Here is a 20,679-nt window from a genome sequence, read left to right on the forward strand (position 1 = left end):
GGATGTGTCCGTTCATGGTCAGGCCAGGTATAATCTCTACTCTAAGTGATTTTAGAAAACTGAAAGAATTTTAAATAAATTTACATCAGTAGAATATTGCTTTCGTTGTATGAAGCATGTGTACGAAGTGTCCCAAAAACGTTTAACAATTCAGAAATAAGGGTTCCTGAGTTCATTTGAAGCAATTTTTTCCTTGGCGAAAATGTTATCTGCGGCTTTGTTTATGAGTTATTTATGAAAACAGTAACTGATGAGAGATGAGATAAGCTGACGTGAGGCAACCGAGCCAGTGAGTGGAATTGGGCTTCCATCGCTCCGTGATTCGGCTGTCTCGCGTCAGCCTACCTTGCCTCTCATTGGTCACTTTTTTTTCGTAAATAATTCACAAACACAACCACGGATTGTATTTTCACTAAGGAAAAAAATGCTTCCACTGACCACATGAACCTGTCATTACTCGATTTGCCAGGATCTTTTTATACACCCTGTATAGTTGGTAGTTAGTTATTACATTCTATTGTATTAGAATTCAAATGCATATAAAACGAGTATATCTCCTCACGGAAGAATTGTAGCTATAACCATCCCCAACTATTTTCTTTCACTATAGTCAAAATATACTATAGTTGAAATAAATCACTATAGTTGAAATAAATTAATTGTTCTTCTTGACCTATCCATCAAGTACAATATAACTTTAAACCACGTTACCTCAGATAAACATAAATGCAACATCCTTATTCGAGGTTCGCAATCGATGGTATGGAAAAAGTTGCTTAGAATGAATTTAGAAACCCCTAATTTCCCAATTACCAGTGACTTTTGAAACGTGCTGTATACGTATCTAGTATAGAATGGTTTACCATTACTTTGTAGTTAAATACTGTTATTAGAAAATCTCCTAACGTTCTCCGTACGTTTAGCTTTTCTATGTTCGAGCTGTGTGCCTGAAACCTATTGTAATAAATTTTTATGGCATTTTTTAACGAATGCAAGTGCGATTGGAGAGATGTGGAATAGTTTAAAGCGAGATCCGAGGTGCGAGTTCGATCTCCGCAGATTTCGAGGTTAACGACGAGCTTCGGAGCCAATTGCGCAATTACCCTTCGCTGTGGAGAGGAACGAAGATATCAGGGTGAGGGAGGGTTGGAAAAATTGGTCGGGTGGAACGGAGAATCGAGGGGTTCCGGTGGGAGTTGCCGGAAATCGACAGAGACGGAGGAGCGGGGTAAAAGAGCAAATGTCGACGGTCTCCGCGAACCTAAGATCGTTACGGCGCGCGGTGCTCTTCCGGATCGCTGGTCATCCGTTCGCCTCTCTACCAGTGTTCTTGTTCATTGTACGTGGGATGGAGCATGCGTGGAAGTGGATGGAACCGAGATACGAAACGTAAATAGGAATAGATGCGACGTTGATGGAGGAAATGCAGCCGGATCGAGATCTGTCACCGTTTCTCCATTCTTTCCTGCTGCCTGATACAATACGAATTGTTTGTATCGGTATCGGGCAGTTCGCCGCAAGTTTAGTGGCACTGTAAAACGATTCGTTTCTTTCGAAGCCACAACCAATTGGTGGAATCTGAGAGCTTATAGAATGCAGGCAGAATTGGCAAACGGATACTTTCGGTACCTACCGGGTAGTCAAGGTTTCTTTGATATTCTTATCGAAAGGAGAAATTTGGAAGTGTCCCTTAATTTAGAACAGTTACAATATAACGTTACATTATTAAGTCGACAAATATTCCTAAAGTATTATTCATGTAATGGATGAGCAATGCGTTATGTTTCTCGTCTGAAGGGTTTGAAACAGAAGACTCTTTCCTGAACCGCAGACAGGTCTACACTATTTAGCTCGACCGTAGCATACAACAGTCATAGATAACAGCTGGTAACAGAATAGCGTTCACACTTGCCCTATTTCCAACTCACCTACAGATAAAACACTTGCAAGAGGTAATTAAAATGCATATCGAATACCGTACAATCTCTACATGAGACTAACGTTAATTATCTAAGTTTTGTTCACATACATCAATCATGTTAACTGTGATACCAACGCGTTTCTGTTTTCTGATTAAGCGATTAAATTCCTCATTATCAGTAGTATATCCAAAAGAAGCGCTGTACCCTTTTGAAATTTTCTTCTAAATTTTCAAAGACAAAATCGCCGATAAGTAAAAAGTGAATCGCATCGGTATAATCTAGAACCGATCCGAAGCCGGTCTAACGACTTAGCCTAAGCGTTTGCAAGACTACGTTAGGTTGTTCTGGCTCGGTGTTCTAAATGCAGCGGCTGCGGGCTACCAGCAGCGGCGGCTAGCTATCGCTAAGAGGCTTCGCGAGGCGTAAGAACTGAAAGAAATCACGTACGACATGAAACCGTGTCAGTCTAAACTCCACTACGCTAGATCGGGGTCAAAAGATGTATCCACGTTGCCCGGTAGCGGCGACGGTAGTCGGTCGTAGTAGATCGGTAGTAGTAGTAGTAGTAGTAGTAGTAGTAGTTGCGTAGTAGTAGCAGTAGTAGCAGTAGTAGTTGTTGTAGTAATAGTACTAGTAGTAGTAGTAGTACTAGGTAGTAGTAGTATGAAAATTAGAAAGAACAAGCAAGTGTCCTGCGACAATGCATGCAAGAAGACAGTCTCCGACGATTGACTGTTATCAGATAAGTTATAAAGAACAGACAAAGAGAAAAAATAGAGAGAGAGTAACAGAGAGGTGGAGAGATAGAGAGAGAGTTAGAGAAGACTCGGAGAGATGATGGCTAGTGGTAGTGGATCCGTACCTCGTGTCGCCGTGTTCCTCCGCACCATTCCGGTGGGGGCGTAGGTCCTGCCTCGGTTTGAGGACAGGGGTCAGCCCCCATTTCTCGATGAACTCGGTGCGGGAAATCTTGGCGCTTCGCGGCGGTTACGAGAGGGGGCGGATCCCCCTCCCGAGCCCCATGCCCCCGGAGAGCGGTGCACCCCCGCACAACACGCACCCGACGATGCTTCCTCTCCACTCCTCTCCACTCTGTTCTCCTACTCGTTCCTCGTTCGCTTGTTTCTCTGCTCCTCCTCCTCCTCTCCACCTCTTCTTCCTTTCTCCTCCTCTTCCGCCTCCACCTGCGCCTCCTCTATCAGCTTCTCCCTCCTTGTCCCCCCGTCTTTCTTCGTCTTCTCCTTCTCCGCCTGTTCCTCCTCTCCGCCACCCTCCACAGACCCAACCCCGTGTCGCGTTCTGCCGTACTCCTAGCTCCTTTCGGCTGCTCTCGGCTACCTAGTCCTCCACTTCTTGGACCTTCACGCCGTTTTCCCTCCTCTCTATGTATCTCGGTTTCTCCTTTCTCTCTCCTTCCACCTCCTTCTGTCCCGAACCGTGCGTTTTCAGCACCAGCTACACCGGACGGTATTATACACCGACACGAGATCCACCACGAGGAACCAGCACACGAGCACTACCAAAAACGATCACTGTGACACGCGAAACACCGGACGATCAGCGACGACGCCAAGAGGCAGCACCAGCAGCGCAGTCAGTAGCGGCAGCACCGCTCAACACATAGCCGCCTATCAAAATGGCTGCTGTCTCTTTTCTCTCTTTCTCTCCCCCTCTTCCGCTCCCTTCTCAACCCACCCCCTCGGGGAATCCGTTTCATCCCCTCTCTCTCTTTCTCTCTCTGTTTCTACCACTCCGATAGGCCCTGTGTTCCGGGACTTTATCGTTTACACCTTCGCCCGCGCACTCCCCGTCTCGCTCTGGTCCCCTCACCCTCCCACACCTTGGCACGTTCCTATCTCTCGAGAGAAACCGCGTCACGTTACCTTCTCATATTCTTTGGAATTCAAGTTTCAAGTTCCCAGAAAGAGAGAAAGAGAGAGAAAGAGAGAGAAAGAGAGAGAGAGAGAGTCGAAGAAGGGGGACAGAAAGAGAGATACCTCGCGGGTAGAGGAACGAACCGTTAACTGACGCGGTGCGTTCCGTCGGTCTGACGCATCATCCTTCACTCCGGATCACTGATGTCGGTGGTTGACGACCAGCGGCGAGACCGTCGAGAGACGGGGCGAGCACCGTGGCAGTCGACCAGCCATCGATGACCCAGCGATCGCGGCGGTCTTACAGCGATTGTTTCGGTTGTCGTGTTCGCGGACGACAACGCCTTCGAGCACGGGGACGGAGGCGGCTGCGGCTGCGGCTGCGACGACACGCGTCTCCTGGCCGCAGCGGCGCGGAAAATCTCGATCAAACGGATCGCGGCCGGCCGACTGGAGCGCCTCCACCGGGAGACACCTATCATCTGAACAGGCACACTGGTCCTCTCTCCCCTCGGCCCAGCACTACCGGTGGTACACACGCGCACGGTGTCTCTTTCCCTCGATCTCGTCTCCCCTATTCCTCGATCCTCGCCTTCGATCGTCCTTCCACCTTTCTTCCTGTTTTCGTTGTAGTGTGCGTTCGACTCGGCTTGGTTCGTAGCCGTGTCTCGCTTCGTTCCGCCCCCGCACGTCACAAACGCGCCTTGTTTCGCTTCACCTCGCCTCGCCTCGTCTCGCCTCGCCTCGCCTCGCCTCACCTCACCTCGCCTCGCCTCACCTCGTCGCGACGCGCCTGCTCTCTGCCCGCTTTGGTCTCGCTCACACCCGCGACCACGAGGACCACGAACCAGCCGACAGAGTAGTTTTCCGTTCCACCTTTGCGCTACGCCGACGAGAACTCGTCTGAGGAACGCTACCGTCGTTCTACGCTCCCAGTCGACCGCTCTCTCCCTCTCTCGCAGGCGGTCTCCGTCCCTGTTCCTCTTTGGCGAGAGCACCGGTGGAGGCTACAGTGGAAGATAGTGGAGGTGGCGGCGGTGGTCGTCGCTACTACCGGCGGTGGTGGTGGTCGCGGCGGCGGTGACGGCGGCAGCGACGGCGGCGTTGATGGTGGAGGTGGTAGCAGCGGAGAGGAGATCGCACCGCCGCTGCCAGCCAAACTGGAGAAAGAAGTATCGCGAATAGAAGGCGGTGTCGTAACAAAAGCTCGCTCTGGGCGCCAGCCGTGCGTCCGCTACGCTTGTTTTCCGTGGTACCTTCCATTCTCTACGTTTCCCCCATGTCCATTCTCCGACTCTTCTCCTCTCCTCTCTCGCAAACCTGCGCTCTCCAGCGGCGCTTCGTCTTCGTCCCCTCTGATTCTCACCTGGCCGACCGTTCCCCGTTTACTCTACACCTAGCACCCCACCATCGCGCCGTCGCCATCCAGCGTCCCTCTCCGCTTCCCTCTCTTTCTCCCTCTCTCTCTCTCTCTCTCTCTCCTTCTCTCTCTCTTTTTCTCTGTTCTGGTACAGAGGTTCTCCGGCCTCGGACCAACTCTCTTCGTTCCGCCAACCCTGAGACCACCCATCGTTCGCAAACCTATGCCATAGTGTGCTCCCTCCCCTCACTCTCTCGCCCACCACCCAATTCTCTCGGTTTGCCCCTGTTGTTGGTCCCGCTCGAACGCGAGGCCGCGGCGTGGCACGCCGCTTCGCGTCGCGTCGCGCCATGTCGCGTCATGTCACACAGCGCCATGCCGCGCCACGAGTTCATCCCCGAAGGAGGTAGCAGTCTGTGTTCCTCTCTCCTTTTCACCGTCGGCGACGCATCTCCCGCTCGATGCATGCACCAACCCTCACCCTCCGCGAGCCATGGAACGCCGTGAACGCGTGTACGACACGTATCCGCGTTCAAACGACGCCTCTCCTCACCGCGACACCGCCGAGAAGGCCGCGGACAAGACCAATACCACCGAAGACGTACTCTGGCGTCACTGGCTCCATTGGTACCTCGCGAGCTGCTTGGTATTCCAGGAAGCATAGTGCGGAGAACAGCGGTGAAAAGTTTCCATAAAGAAAACACGTCCTGACAGTAGTCATGGGACAGTTTCAGCGAAATCTTGTTGTAGTTCAAATCTCGGCCATTGGGTCCAGGGTTTGTCGGATGCTAGAGTTATAGGGTTCAGCAAGTCTTTGCGATGTGGGATGCGTGATAATTAACAACTGTTTGGAGACCTAGAATTGCCTAGCCTACCAAATATTTAGATTTTGGGACCTTCCAAATATTTGTCGGTTCATAAAGCGAATTCAAAGTTTGGAATTTCCTGCAAGCAGGGTCCAGGTTCTTCCAAACATTCTGTATAGAGGTCCATCAAATGGACTCAAAGCTTCAAATCCCCCAAACTTTAAGGTCTAAGATACTCAAGTCTTTGTAGGATTCTTGGTATAGGAGCTATCAAATCGTTCGAATACCTGAAATCTTTCAAATTTTCAGGGTCAAGAATCTTCCCAGTATTTGCAACGTAGGACTTCTATTTATTTGAGACCTCTCCAGTAGTTAGAGCATGCGGTCTTCCTGGTATTTAGTCCATTGACCTGGTCTAAGATCATACAGGTATTTCCCACTTATAATTCATTAACTGTCCCATGTTGAAAAGACACTAAATAATAATTAGAAGACCCATTTGTTAAAGAGAACCTATGGAGAAGCAGAGGAAGCACCCGAAATTGTCGAAAGGCTAACGACTAGCAGATGCCGATCGAGGCCACGACTAGGTCGCACCATAGTCGCGTTCCTCTCGGTCCAGTTTAATCTACCCTCGACTCAGCAATGAACCGTGATCATAAATCTAGACAGCGGGTAGAAGCGTGAAATTTCCAAGCCTTGGAATAGTGATCGGGCGGTCCCCGGAGAGAGCCGCGACTCTAATCCGACGTCGTGGGGAGAGCACGAGGTTTCGACTATCGGCACGGAGAGATCAATGGCGGTTGCGTAATCGTGCCGGGCAACGAGCTGCACCCTCTTCACCCGCCCGTTCGCGTTCTGTCCTCACTCCGCAGCCCCAGTTCACGGTCCTTCTTCTCCCCCCTTTGCGGATAAGGCAGACCGCTGGTCGCCGATCAGGAGTGAGAACGGAAGGGCAGAGAGGCTGGGTGCGCGGCGAAATAAAAAACGCGCCGGGACGGGCTGAATGGCGGCGATAAATCTTCCGCGGACCATCCCGCGCTCCTCGAACACCACCTTGAACCGCACGCTAAACTACCATGACGGCAGGAACTCCTGAATCCTCGCGTTTGTTCGACGATCATGCGCCACTCGTCCTATCGGCGCGCGCTACATCTGGCTTCACCCAGCCGAGGACAACCCGATCACCCGGTAGAACGTCGAAAAGTCGGCGAATGAAATGCCCAAGCTTGGCTGCAATTGACTCTACCCTTTTCTACCTTGACTCTCCATTTTAGGTCAATCCGTCGACAAATAATCTGATAAGGATGATAATGAAAAGCTCAACCGGTCTGCAATATTGCAAATCTTTTTGAACGGTTCTTGCAAATAAGATGCTTTCTAAGACTCTAATGTAAAAGCAGTACTCCTTTAAAATAGTATGAAAGAATGTTCTGGGTTGTTGCAGAAGTAATTTCGGCTTTCCAAATACATAGATAGCTTACCGAGAGAACGAAATTACGTTCGCAACAACCCACTGTATAGAGCTCAATACAAGGGATAATGGAATACTTTTGTGCTTAATGCAAGGTTTAGCAGTGGCTCCCGTTCGCAAGAGGTTACAGCCAGGATTCTAAACCAGGAAGCCGATCCTCTATCCTCGGGTAACTGCGATCACAATTCTTCGCCGACTGCTTCGCCGGCGCACGTTGATCGATAATAGTTGCGCGCGTTTTGGGTGAGGCACCTGGATCCGGACATTCGAACGCCGTCGCAGTTTCGCGGAGCGAGCTTCCCATTTCGGGAAGAAATGTTTCAAACTCTGCCTTCCATAACCGGTAAATTCTTTCTTCGACAGTTTCATTTATACAATCGCAGACGTTTTAATTAGTTTTCAGAGTTTGTTCGAGTTAATCGTTCCCAGATTTTGGATGTTCATTTGAGATGTTGTTTACACGGAATAGATTTTATCGACACTGTGTCAAGTTTTCGTCGAGACATCCAAAGTTCTAAACCAGAAATACGTGCCCGAGACCGAAGTCAACGCAGAATAATATTCCTATTGATAAGAATTCGGAAACACCTCCGCACAACGGCCTCCGCAGAAGCATTTAATCACGGACAACAATTTTTCCTCGGGGAATCGAGCGTCGCGATGTTTTCTCAACCGAGAATGCTTTATGTCGCGTTCCCGTGTTCCCGAACATTAGCCAGAGTCCCTTAGCGGGCCTGGCCGCGCAGCGTGAAGTCGTCAGCGATCGCGAACAAAAACGACGTAACATCTTCCAGCTGACGGTCGTAATAATTGCAACGCGAGTGTCGGTGGACTGTAATAAACCGGGACCTGTGTAAAAGCGTTGATATACGTTAAGGTATACCTGTGAGTATATCGTGTGTATACAATTCAGTTGTGCAGACAAACTGAAGTATGTGCATGTAGTAGAGGTGGGCGGATACCCGACATTTCAGGTTCGGGTCGAGTGGGGAATTTTTCTTGGATTCGGTTTGCAGCCCGAAAATTTATTATACGCTCGAAATTTTCAGTTTCGAAGCCGGGTTGGGCAGTGATTAGGACGAGTCGATAAGTTATCGACATTTTGCATATTTGACCTAACTTTGAAGTTGGGTACCCTAAATTTTCAGGTATCCGCCCACCATTAGCTTTAAAGGGTCTTTAAAGGGTCTTTAAAGGGTCTCGTGGCAGTGTTCTGACCAAGGTGAACCTTCAGGATGACCGGCCGTGACCCAGTTCTATGGTTAACAATATGGCCCTTCCAAATATATGTTCCCCTCTTATTTATAATTCTTATTTTATATTTTAGGTATTTAGAACCGTAATGTCGACCTGTAAGTATGTTACCTTCTTCCAAATTAAACAAATTCTCTTTTCTTTGCAATTATAATTGATATTAACTACACACCCTCCGAAAACCAAATTTTAGTTTCCCTCACAATTTTAATCGGGATTTATTTAACTTTTTCCTTATTTAACGAAATTCTATATTCTACTTCATCATGAATTTACTTTCTCAAAATAGAAAATAATATTTTTATTTGTAATTATAATGTTATGGAAACATATGCACTTTCTGCTTCTGTTTCTTTCCTCCTCATGATGCTTTTTCCTCTTAGAGCAGATTTAGAATAGATTTAGGACAATTTTAGTGTTCATTTAAGACAAATTAAGAGGAGAATTAGGGCATGATTAGGGAAGTTTTAGAGTCAGTTATAGAAGAAGGCAGTTATCGTACACTGTGACGTGGAGCTCGTTCGCTTGTCTGAGTTTTCGTTTCATGATTCCTATAAAAATGTCATCGATCGTAAATGTAATAATTAAGTCATCGAAGATCTCACTGATGTATAAAAATCAGAACCTTGTCTCTGACGCATAGGATTATCATGATCGGTCGAAAGAAATGGTCTCTGATGCCAGAGTATTTATAAATTAAAGAAAACGGATCCTGATGCCGTCAACGATACGGTAGTCAAAGAAATTAATAATCAGAAAGTTATTAACTAATTCTTTGGTATTTTCTATGCCATGGTTTAGTAACCCGATGAAACCTCCGCGGTTTACCCTTACGCGAGTGAACTTTTGCCCTTTGCAGGTATGTATACCTGTACAAGTATACCTGTGCAGGTAAACCGCAACGTGTATGGCCGCCTTTAACGCTGCGACATTCCCTGCAGGAGCTACGGGAGGACCCGACGCCGTCGCCGATGTCACGTGTAAGATGACTCTTCCCCTCCATTTTTCTAAACCCGAGAGTTTTACAGGCTCCTGTTTCTTCTTCGTTCAGCCGTCGATCTCTCCCGCGATTCCAACGCGGCCTGCAGTTTACCTTTCGAGGGATGCATCAAAACCGTTTACTATTTGGTTGGCGCAGTTTTGCCAATTTGAGTACTTTCTCGGGTACTTTGACTTTGAACGAGGGCTGCTATGCTTCCGAACTCGCTTCGTTTCAACGTTAGTTGGTTTTTAATTCCCGCCATCTTTTTAGAAACGTTTGTTTAACACTAAAACTGTGAAACTAGTCAAAATAACTAATTTCAGATTATTTCTTCCACAGTTTTTGAAATTATGGAAATGTTTTCATAAGAAATTTGTTGATGATGTTCTTCATTTTAATAAAAATTGTGCGAAGTTTGAGTAAATCAGACATTGCCATTGTTGTAAAATACATATTGATCACGTTTAAGATCCGCTAATTTTAGAGCATAATAAATGATAAATGCATGATAAATGTGAACTTTTTAGTTCTATTTTAATTAATTAAATTGCTTTAATTATGTGGGGATTTTAGTGTCTAATTGTCGGCGACGAACGTGTTAATGCGTGTACACGTCTATTCGAATGTTCAAATACTGATAAAAAGCGAACAGAATCTTACTTCGACTTAAAAAAAACGAAATTTACGCAGATCAACAAATGTCGCGCAGTGATTAAACACTCCAATGACCAAATAAAAACGCCAGTAGATCAAGCAGACTTGAAGAGTAGGGCAAAAATTGACCAGCTGTTTTACAGAATTGTATTTTGCACTTCACAGGTTATTACTAAATATTTCCACAACGAGTCGGACACTCGTCAAGCTGGAGTACAATGATTATTAGCGTAAATCGAGTACTGTAAAGTACAAATATTATTAGCTTGCACAGAGTACAAGAATGATTATTCTAATCACCTGCAGGGACCATTGATGACTAGATAATAATTAGATTAAAGTCCAGCCTAGATGCTAAGTAGATTATTGTCCGTTTCTCGCGGAAATCTTCACAGAGCCCATAGTTTGATAGAAAACGGAACGCATTCTGGTCGCGCAGCTTCTAAACCCTGTTCCCAGAGCTCGTGCCCATCGCCTGTCAGGGTTATGGGGCAAGACCGCACCCTGTCCCATGGGAGGACGGGGGGTTCAAAGCGTCCCTCAAATCCGATCAGCAATCAAAGAGTTGATCTCTGACGTGGCGCGTTGGACGTTATTTCCGTGCGAATAAAGCACAGAGCAACGTGAAACCAACGTGAAACCGGCCGACGACCGGGACTCGGTCGAACGTGTTCGATTTTCGATTTATCGCCTCGCGGTCCTGCGACCGGCTCCGCGACCAGCGAGAATAACAGCTGGACGAACGATTAACAGAGGCGAGTCCGAGTCGGCTACGCTCGGAAAATTGATATCGGGCTGACTCTCTCTCTCTCCCCCCTCCATCTCTCTCTCTCTCTCGTCCCTCTCTCTCTCTCTTGTTGGCCACCCCCTTTTCGTTCCACCCTTCGGTCGCTGCTCCGGTCCCTTTTTTTCCAGCAGGTCGAGTCCTCGGGTCGCATCGATTTACAAGATGGAGTACGCTGTAGTGACAGCGGATAATGTTCGCCAGCGTGCTCTCTCTCCGGGTGCTTTCAGCGCGGAACCAAGCGAAAACCTCGCGATATTTCCAGCCCCCGTTATACTCGGTAACGAGCAAGAGGTATCGGCCCTACATATTCATGTCGGATTATGAATGAGTGGCCCACACGTGCACACGCCGCCGCTAAATCCTGCATCGGCGACTAACCACCCCCGCGGCTTACATTTCCATCGTCAACGCCGACAACGTCGGTCAAAAGCGAGGCGCCGGTAATTTTAGGCCCGCGACGATCGAATAAAGACCTCCGCGGATCGATCCGGGACCCGCCGAACTTTCGAATCGCGCGACGGTCGATACCGTCGAACCCACATACTTTGCTCCTAGCGCAGCAGCTCCTTTAATAATACAGACCGCGTTGGCTCGAAATAATTGTCGGTTTATTTGAAGAAACAGATCATTTTTACTCGTTGAAATATCGTCTGCCAAGAATTGCTGCGAGACGTCTTACCGGCGAATCGAAACGGGAATAAACTATTGGCTAATCTGATTGCAAAGGTGAAGTCACTTTATCGCGGTATTTTCAGTATATTATTAATTATTTAGAAGTACATCGACGAACATATTTCTCGAACGCCGAGCAAAGCGTTCGCTCGACACAAGCGAATTTAACTTCCGATGAAACACGATGGAATGTTGTCTAGTTTTCATTAAATGCTTCTCGCGAAGTTGCCTCGCGTCCCAGCACAATTGATACAGCGTTCAAGAACTTTCTAAGATCGGAATTCCTTCGACGAGGAGTCAATCGAGCGCATCCTAATTACGGCGCCGTGATTTTCTATCAAACATGTTTCACGCCCCAAATGTATTTCGAAAAGCAATTTCAAGGACCGCTGTGTAAACGGAAGCAGCGATGCCCGTTTCGAGGGTCTTCGTCAAATTGGCAACCGTCGACTCGACGAGGGTAAATCGACTGGCGAAGTCGCAAGAAAACGAGGGACGAAACGAGGAGGGGGAGAGACGCCGCGCCGTTGCTGCGGCCGAGCAAACAATCCTCGAGTAGTGTACTCTGCCGTCGCTTGACATTCGCGGCAAAGCTATCTGCTAGTTCCCATTCAGCGCAGCTGGAGACGCGGACGGGCCGAAGCGTATCGAAGAATCCGCTCTGCAGGAACGACGAGTTGTCGTGCCAAAGAAACGCCGGTCCGATTGCTGTTTAATCGCTCCAGCACCTGACGACTTTACAACTGCTTCACACGATTTTGTATACTTTGAAAAAACGAACCATCGCCCTGCGACATGCTTGGCCTTTCCAGCAGTTCATTTTTGTTGCATACGCAGGAATAAAACGGCACGCGATGTCTCTTTGCACAGGCACATGAATGTTGCAGATGATGGGTGGGGTCAAAGAGAAAATTGCGTGAATTATTATGTATGCTACGTGATCATCGCGATGCTCATTGGCTGGCTGTACAGCCTTTCTAGGGTATATTTGATAAAAGCAAAAATGTTTAACAAGGTGAGGGTTCCACCAGGTCAACAAATATCAAACAACGAATAAATATAGTACTGAGGAAATGAAAATGTGAACGGGTCAAGTAGACTCGAAGATCACAGCATCAGTCAGCAATCTCGAAATTTGATACAACAAAAGAATTTTACTTAACCAAATTAAAATTAAAAAGTTACGTTACATTATACTAATTACTTTACCGAAATTCTTACGTTTCGTGGATTTTAATAAAAGTAGGAATTAATTTTCGAGTAAATAATTCCATTGCCCACGTATGGACGACACGACACTGAAAGTATTAATTATCTAACGATACACCTTGATGTTCCCTAGTGAACGATAACAGTTGCTAATGGAAAGAAAAATGTCCAAAGGTCTAATTTCGGCACTTTCCTCGCTACTGCAGCGAGACGTTCGGAAGCAGTGGAAGCTGTTTGCCGTCTGTCCCGATTGGCCGCCGCCTCTGACGTCACGCAGATGCTGTAGGCAGCACCGGGACGGTACAGAGGGAAGGCCGAACCGCTCGAAGACGATAGTCCCAGAGTTGAATAGCCTGTATATTTTTCCCGCAGCAGTCGCGAATGGTATTGCTCGACAAAGAGGACGACTGGGCTGTTGAGCATGAAAGGTGGCTCGTGGGAGCGAGCCTAGCCCCCTCCCGGCCCCGTTCCCCTCGGCAACTTGTCGTCTCTGTGTGGCGAGTATATAGGGTTCGTCCTTATCTCCAGCCCCGTTCCTTTATGACGACGTTTCGCGCGTGAACGTGGAACGATTGCTGGCCCGGTATCGAGCTCTCGCCACGTGGTTCCACTAAATATAACATGGAACGCGTCTCTCGCGCGCGGACACTTTCTTCCTGTCCCCGTAGCATCGTCTCGTAGTCTGGCTGCCTGGCGATCGATCTCCTCTCTTCCTCTCTTCCTCTCGACAGCCCCGCCGAGACCAAGAGACTCAGTCACCTTCGCGTTAGGCGATTCCGAGACACGTCCTAGAACTTTCTCGTCTTCTGCTCGCGATCGTAATCCATCCTGTTGGCTAAAAATACTTCCCCTCTTTTCCTCTCTCTCTCTCTCTCCCTTCCCCTCTCTTTCTGCGCGTCTCCCTTACCGTCCTTCGCTACCCTCGTGCCGTTCCGTTCGCTCGCTTTCGCCTCTCTTAACTTCGTCTGTTTTCTTTAAACGAGATTACGGGCTTCGGATTCTGGGCTTTGTTCGTTAATACTTTTTCATTAGGGTATCCGACATAGACGCTGTTTCTTCCTTTATTCTGACCATTGCAATTTTATCATCCTTTTGACCCCAATCGCCGTTGGTGTCGTCTTCTATTTATCCGAAGTCGTGTTTGATAAATTACCGTTAACGATCTCTTTAATTATTGTTTCGATGGAGAATGTTATTATTTCATGCCTTGCCAGCTTATCTCTTTTTTTATTTCTTGCGGAATATTGGAAGATACGAAAACTAGGCAGACAATGAACCTTCGTGTTATTCCACCTACTTATATGTATATCATATAGATATATCGTCTAGTATCGCGTTGGATAGATTGGTGTTAACAACCTCTTTGGAGCAGGGTTGTCTTTTACATTTTGTTTCAACGCTGTCAATGGTTGCAGTGGACCATTGTTCAGATTAAGAGCGTTCTTCTTTTGTTCCCGATCTGTTTATCTGTTCTCCTTTTATTTAGTGTATAATACGTAAAGATACGAAAGCCAGATAGAGAATTAAACACAGTGTTACTCCGGTTACTTCGAAATTATAACCCTGAATACTGTAGTCATAAATATCATTTTCGAGACCCAAAGGACTGAACAGTAATGCGGTAATCAATTGTATAACGGACGTAACTGTTCCGTTTTGCGATGGTTGGCAAGCCAACATCGTCTGCAGATAGGATGCGACGTTCCGGCGGTTCTAGAAGCTAAATTCGAGCAATCCCTCGATCAGCCTTCAAAGACCGGATATCCGCGAGCGCGGGTCACCATTCCGGCCAAGTGGCCAGCAAGTAAATCGAGCATAAGATCGGGAATCTGCGGGACCGTGTTCCGTCTGTGGAGGCGAGCAGAGAGGAGCGGTCTCGAAGGGAGAGAAAGCTTAGATCCGAGCGGAGCCGATCGGAGCAGAAACTGGCAAAGCTATCCGGTCGCTCCCTCGATACCTTTAGAAACCCTATCCGTAGGCGACGTGTTCTATCCTCGAATCGATAATCGCTACAGAAACACCGGTAATTCAGCTTAACGATCGTCGACGCTTAATTAATCCCCGCAAACGCCTTTTTTTGCCCCGCTTGCCGCTGTGTTCCCTCGTAACGAGTTTCCAGTCCGCTTTCATTCATCGAACGGCGAGAGAGAAAGAGATAGAGCGACGGAGAGGGAGCGAGTTAGAGAGGGGGGAAAAATGGAAGAAAACGATGTGACGGCGTGCAGCCGCGCGGGTAAACGGGACGAAATCAATGCCGGCGTGTCCCATTGATCGAGAAAACGGGTTCGATCGCGGACCGGGCCGGGCCTGGACGAGGAATCCGCTCATGGTTCGTGACTTCCATGACACCGTCGCCCGCTCCGGCGACCTACATCGCTGTTTCGTGCGAGGACGGGAACCCGCCGCGAAACTTCTCCAGCCAGAACGGAAGGAAACGGAATAGCATGTGCCAGCACTGCAGTCCATGGGCATTGATCTCACTTTCTCTTTCTTATTCTCTTTCTCTGCCATTGTTACGACCCTTTCAGCGTTTCGTCGCCTTCGTTCTTTGGTTATCTTAGCAGCGTGCCGGCAGAGAATACTTCGAAACAACGTAAGAGAGTTAGCGTTATGTCGATGTTCTTAGTAATTTGAACGCTTCCTAGATTCATCGATTTCCTTATTCCACTGCACGTGCTTAATTTAAATCGGAAGGCAAGCCTACAGAGAATTAAGAGCGATTGCTACGCGTTGTCTTATAAAATGACAAAATTCAATTTACTGAAAAATAACATTCTCGTCGATGAGAATGAACATCGGTTCCCGGCGCTTTAGTCGCCGAGAGGTTAAAAGGCCACGCGTCGAGCTCCAGAATTGTGGAAAGGATATCCGATCAAGTGACATTTCGAGAACCCGGGACGTAGTACTACAGCGAGCAGGTTCGTCGTCCAATTATTACTGGCGCTCCCCTCTCTTTGTTATTCACCGAAAGTTATGGGTCTATGCTCTCCCCGTTCCACTGAGCAATCTTTTATCAAGTATCCTCCGATCTCCCCCAGGGTTTTCCGGTTGTTCCGCGCTCGAGGATAACACAGAGGCCTCTTCCGCTTTCTTTGGCTCTCGCTTTATGCAAATCTCCCCCGCGTCCCGGCCGCGGTCGTTCGTTAGGGTCCGCTGTGTTCATCCTCTCTCCCCCTTTCTCTCTTTCTCTCTCTCACTGTTTTTCTCCCTCTCGCCCTCCGGAGTTCCCCTATTTTCATCTTAGCCGAGGCGCGCGCGATTCGCCTCTCCTTATCTCCGCATGTGTTTCTTCTGCCATAATTCAAGCCCGTGCTTGGCCCCCTCCACTCAACCAGTCGGCCCCCACCTCAGCGATCTCTCGCACCTGTGCGACGCTGCCCCACTCCGCCCTGCCTCTCGACGTCTCGTTTCATCTCGCCGCGGAAGGTCCTCGTCGCACCAACCGCACGCAATCAATACGTCTCCCACTCCGGTCTCGGCACACCCCCGCCAACAGCCTCTTCTACGCTTCCCCTACGCCGCCCGAGGGCTATCCCCTCCGCTTCCACTTCTCCGCATCCTCTCCTCAATCTCTTCCACTGGAACCCCTTCCCAACACGAGGGACACCACCCCTCTCGTTGCCAACGTTTCCGTTTCTCTTTCGCTTTCCACCATTTGTTCTTCGCTCTCATTCGAGTGCGCCACCCTTTTGCCAGAAGGTGGAAAAGAAAGAGAGTGAGTGAGAGAGAGAGAGAGTGAGAGAGAGAGAGAGAGAGAGAGAGGCGCACCCTCCGCCATACCCCAGTCAGCTGATCCACCCGGTGCCGCACGCTGGACCACCATAAAGCCAAGGTCAGTGCGTCTTCCAGGAGCGCATGCCGGACCACCGACGGGACTGTGCCATTTAACACCGGCTGCCACAGACTTCCGGGCGCCTCTTTCGCGGCCTCGACCAACTCGTCGGCTCGCTGCCATCGGCTCGGCCTTGGCAACGTGTCCAAACTGAAGAGGCTCGAAAAGTTTGCACGATATCCCCTTTGCGAACCAGGTGGTTAATCTATCCACAGTTTCTCCCACTTGCAATTTCGAAACACAGTTCGATCACCGTTCCATCTTCTTTAGACCTATATTAATTAAGTCTAACAAATTTATTTATTAACTCTAAAAAGTTAAGTCTACAGAATTCGAAACATGTATCTCTGTTCTAACGAAGTTCTTTTAGAAAATTTATATATCTTACTTTTGCAAATACCTAAATGTTGTACTTGACAAATCGTATTAATAAATATATATCGAATAGATAAATATACCTCCAATATAAAAAGTAATATTTATAACAGTCTTTGTTAGACGGATATAAAACGACCCTCCCTAAAGAGCACACCTTAAACCTTTTAAGACTTTGAGCATCCCGGGCTTAATGCAGTTGCAATTCTTTTTCTATAAAATTGTGATTAACGGGCGCTAAAATCTTGAACCCTGCCAAGTGGCTTTAGCGACAGCCGAAACTCCCGGAGAAGATTTAGAGACGGAAAGTTCCGTGGTCCGGACTTTGTAATTTTTCACTTGGCCTCCCTTGTGGTTTGATCCGGCAAAATGGCCGCGGGCATAAGCACCGGCAAAGAACCCGATAATTGAAGATCCGTAACGGTCCGCGCCTAGGCTCAGCGCCGGCGAACTTCTTCTAAAACGTGCGAGCCAACCGAATTAAAAAGTTTATCGTTACCTTCGGCCTGCCTCGTTACAAATTGGCAAAGTTTCGTTGGAAATTCAGGTCGGCCGCTTCCGTCGATCCCCTTGTTTCCCTATCGGGGTCGGACCATAGACGGGGACCTTACTACTTAACCGCGGACGCGCTTTTTATAGACCTATACTACTTCCATTCTCCGATATGTCGCGTGTCCTCTATCGGCTTGTATCGCAAGTCCTTCGCCACGTACTCCATTCTAGGAAACTTTGCCCGCGCCGTTGGACCTGCGCTCTGATCCTTCGAAATTACCGTGACTTCGCTCCCTAGCCCCTTTACTTCGCGCAGGAATCGAGCAGAGCCCCCCTGCCGCGCGCCGTAAACAAAGATGGCGAGAGTCGCTTGAATGAAGCAAGAGTTTTTCGTATATCAAATGATCTTATGAGATTAAATAATTCAATTTTTATCATGTTAGAGATTTTTTAAGAAGCTTCTAGTTTGAACTTCTGTTTCGTTAATAAATTTTTACATATTACAACGTTTAATCGAATGATTAAATATTGGTAAGGAAGAATTTTATTCAGATTTAGAAGGAATCAATAATATTAAAATTAGATTGTAGAATCGCTTAAATAATTATATCGTATAATTCTATTTTAAATTGAATTTCATATTTGATTTGTTGAAAGCTTTTATCGTAATAATAAGAATTCTTATCTAGTTAGCTGTTGAAATGTGTATGAGTAGCTATTATAATATAGAATTAACCTATAACCTTTAATGTTAATGTAAAACCTGGCAGGAAACTTTGGAAGAACAAATCATTAATGAATTGTTATAAAACAATATATAATTATTATTATAAAACAATACAAAATAGCTTCTTTTGTGAAATATTTGTCTTACCCGCTAAGGGTTAAACCCTAATGAGATGGCTGTTTCATTTTTTAATTTTATTGCTAATGTTTATTTATGTACTTAACCAGTTTATTGCATTATATAAAGAAAAATTTTGGGTGATTATTACTAAACTGCTGAATTATATAGAAAGTAAAAATTGTCGTAGTATAAGATAATGTTCTTTTGATAATTTTAATAAATGACGTGATAACATCATCAAATTGTTCCAACGTCTTTACAATTTTTCAATTGTACAAATTTTTGTTTATTTTTCCCATTAAACATGTAAGATTCGCAGGCTAGTTACAACTGAAAGCATGGTCGAAAATTAAGTAACATAATACAGACTCGTGCCATGATTTGTTTGTAATCGAAATAAATTCGCGAAAGCGTTTCTGTCCTGCAAATAATCCCTTGGCGATATGGAATGAAATAAATAATGTCTGGAGTAGAGTGATTTAAGCTTTCTGCTCAGGAATCGAGCCGAAACGTTGTCGGGAAGATTGAAAATTAAAAGACAACGAGATTGGAGGAACCGCAACGCGCCCCGAGGAAGCAATAAAGGATTCGTCCAAAAATAGGCACCGCCGGGTGAATCCGGCCGGTGGCGCGCGACCAACAATAAAAGTTTCGGCGTGCTTCCGGTCGCGTGCGGCTCGGCAGTTTGTCAGCTTCTTTGACAAAGCGAAGTAATTCACTGTTCGCTCGGAAACGAACGTTTTGCGTAACGGCGAACGTATTAATTAGCGTGCCGCGTCACAGAAATCACGGGACACTTTGTCGGCTGCGCGAGCACGTATTTCCAAGTGGCCGTGCGTTCGCGGCGTATTTCAACGTTCGCCGTAAAAGGACCATTTACAGACGCGGGCCCTAAACATCCTCTTTCTTTCTGAAGAGCCGAGAAAAAATATATACGTTCCCCGTAGGCGAACGCCGCAGCGTTACGCGCGGAATCAGGAAACGCGAGAGCTACTCGAGCCCGCTTTGTACTTTAATTGCTCTCGGCTTCGTCGCGTTCCTGCCACGAGGGCTAATTAATTATGAATCGGTTAAAGCTTGGTAGAAAAAGCTTGGCGGAAATTTCAAGGAGACAGTCGATATTCTCGATCCGCTACATCGGTGTCGCGATCGTTTTCTCTCGAGTTTGCGTAGTTTCGAGGCGAGCAAGGTCGGAGATGGACAAGAAATGGTAATGATACGCATCTTGGCAGATATGCAAGACAGAAAATACTACGAGTATTGACTGTCACTGTGGTAGATGCAGATAATTAACGTTTTCTACTTTATCGACGATCTTTATTATTGGCAACATTTATGCATTATGTTAATGAAGTTTTTGCTACCTTGTAAATATTCATCCAATTATTATTGTCACCTACCAACGAGTAATTCAATTGTTAATAAATTTTCTTAGAGAGAGAATACGTATACAGTAACCAGGAATATTTTATTTATTAGTTTGATAATCTTGTATCGAATATTTAATTAAACTATAAGTGTCCTGTGGAAATATTTTAATCATATAGTTTATTTATATAAAAACCTCCATACTTATTTGGCGCATCTTTTTTCAACTTGGATTGAAGCGAAAAAAGGTGGACTTAATTATTAATGTTAATAAAACTATTTTAACTAAGGAATTATTTTAATCAGTTACTAGTGACTCAAATTATGTTAATGCCATATCGATCGGTAAAATCTCCACCGTTTTGGAAAGAAAATTCAAAGCTGTGGTTTACCCAAATTCAAGCAGCTTTTGATGTTATCAGAATTTCTTCAAATAAGACTATGTTTCGATTTATAATTATAAATTGAGACAAATCAGTACTTCCATTTGTTTCGGACATTTTAAATAATCCTCCTTTGAAAGATAAATATGACATTTGAAAAAGTCAGATTTTAAGGAGACTGATTACGGCAAATGAAGTTTTCGACGAAAAGCCATCAAATTTTTTACAAAAATAAAAAATTTGGTTGCTTGATAATATAGCAAGAGTGCTCTTAAAACATCGTCTTTAGAACAATTTCCAATTAATGTTCAAGGAATTTTGTCTATATAAAATTGTTGAAGTAATTAAGCCAAAAAATATTTGTAATGTCATTTCGAAGAAAAATTTA

General features: G+C 46.3%; 1 protein-coding gene across 17 annotated transcripts in view; it reads right to left on the reverse strand.

Annotated features, from left to right (window-relative positions):
- The window catches only part of Shaker (potassium voltage-gated channel protein Shaker), a 246,968-nt gene that overhangs the window by 58,567 nt on the left and 167,722 nt on the right, over positions 1-20,679 (reverse strand). Inside the window, exon 1 of one of the 17 annotated variants that reach the window (XM_078186996.1) lies at positions 2,370-2,389. The exons of the other annotated variants lie outside the window; for them this stretch is intronic. Within the exon in view, the coding sequence (XP_078043122.1) occupies positions 2,370-2,374 (5 nt within the window). The 5' untranslated portion in view covers positions 2,375-2,389. Of the gene's footprint in view, positions 1-2,369; positions 2,390-20,679 lie in introns of those variants that run through there. 17 annotated transcript variants of the gene reach the window in all.

This window comes from Augochlora pura, chromosome 7, assembly GCF_028453695.1.
Source record: "Augochlora pura isolate Apur16 chromosome 7, APUR_v2.2.1, whole genome shotgun sequence".
Classification (NCBI taxonomy): domain Eukaryota; kingdom Metazoa; phylum Arthropoda; class Insecta; order Hymenoptera; family Halictidae; genus Augochlora; species Augochlora pura.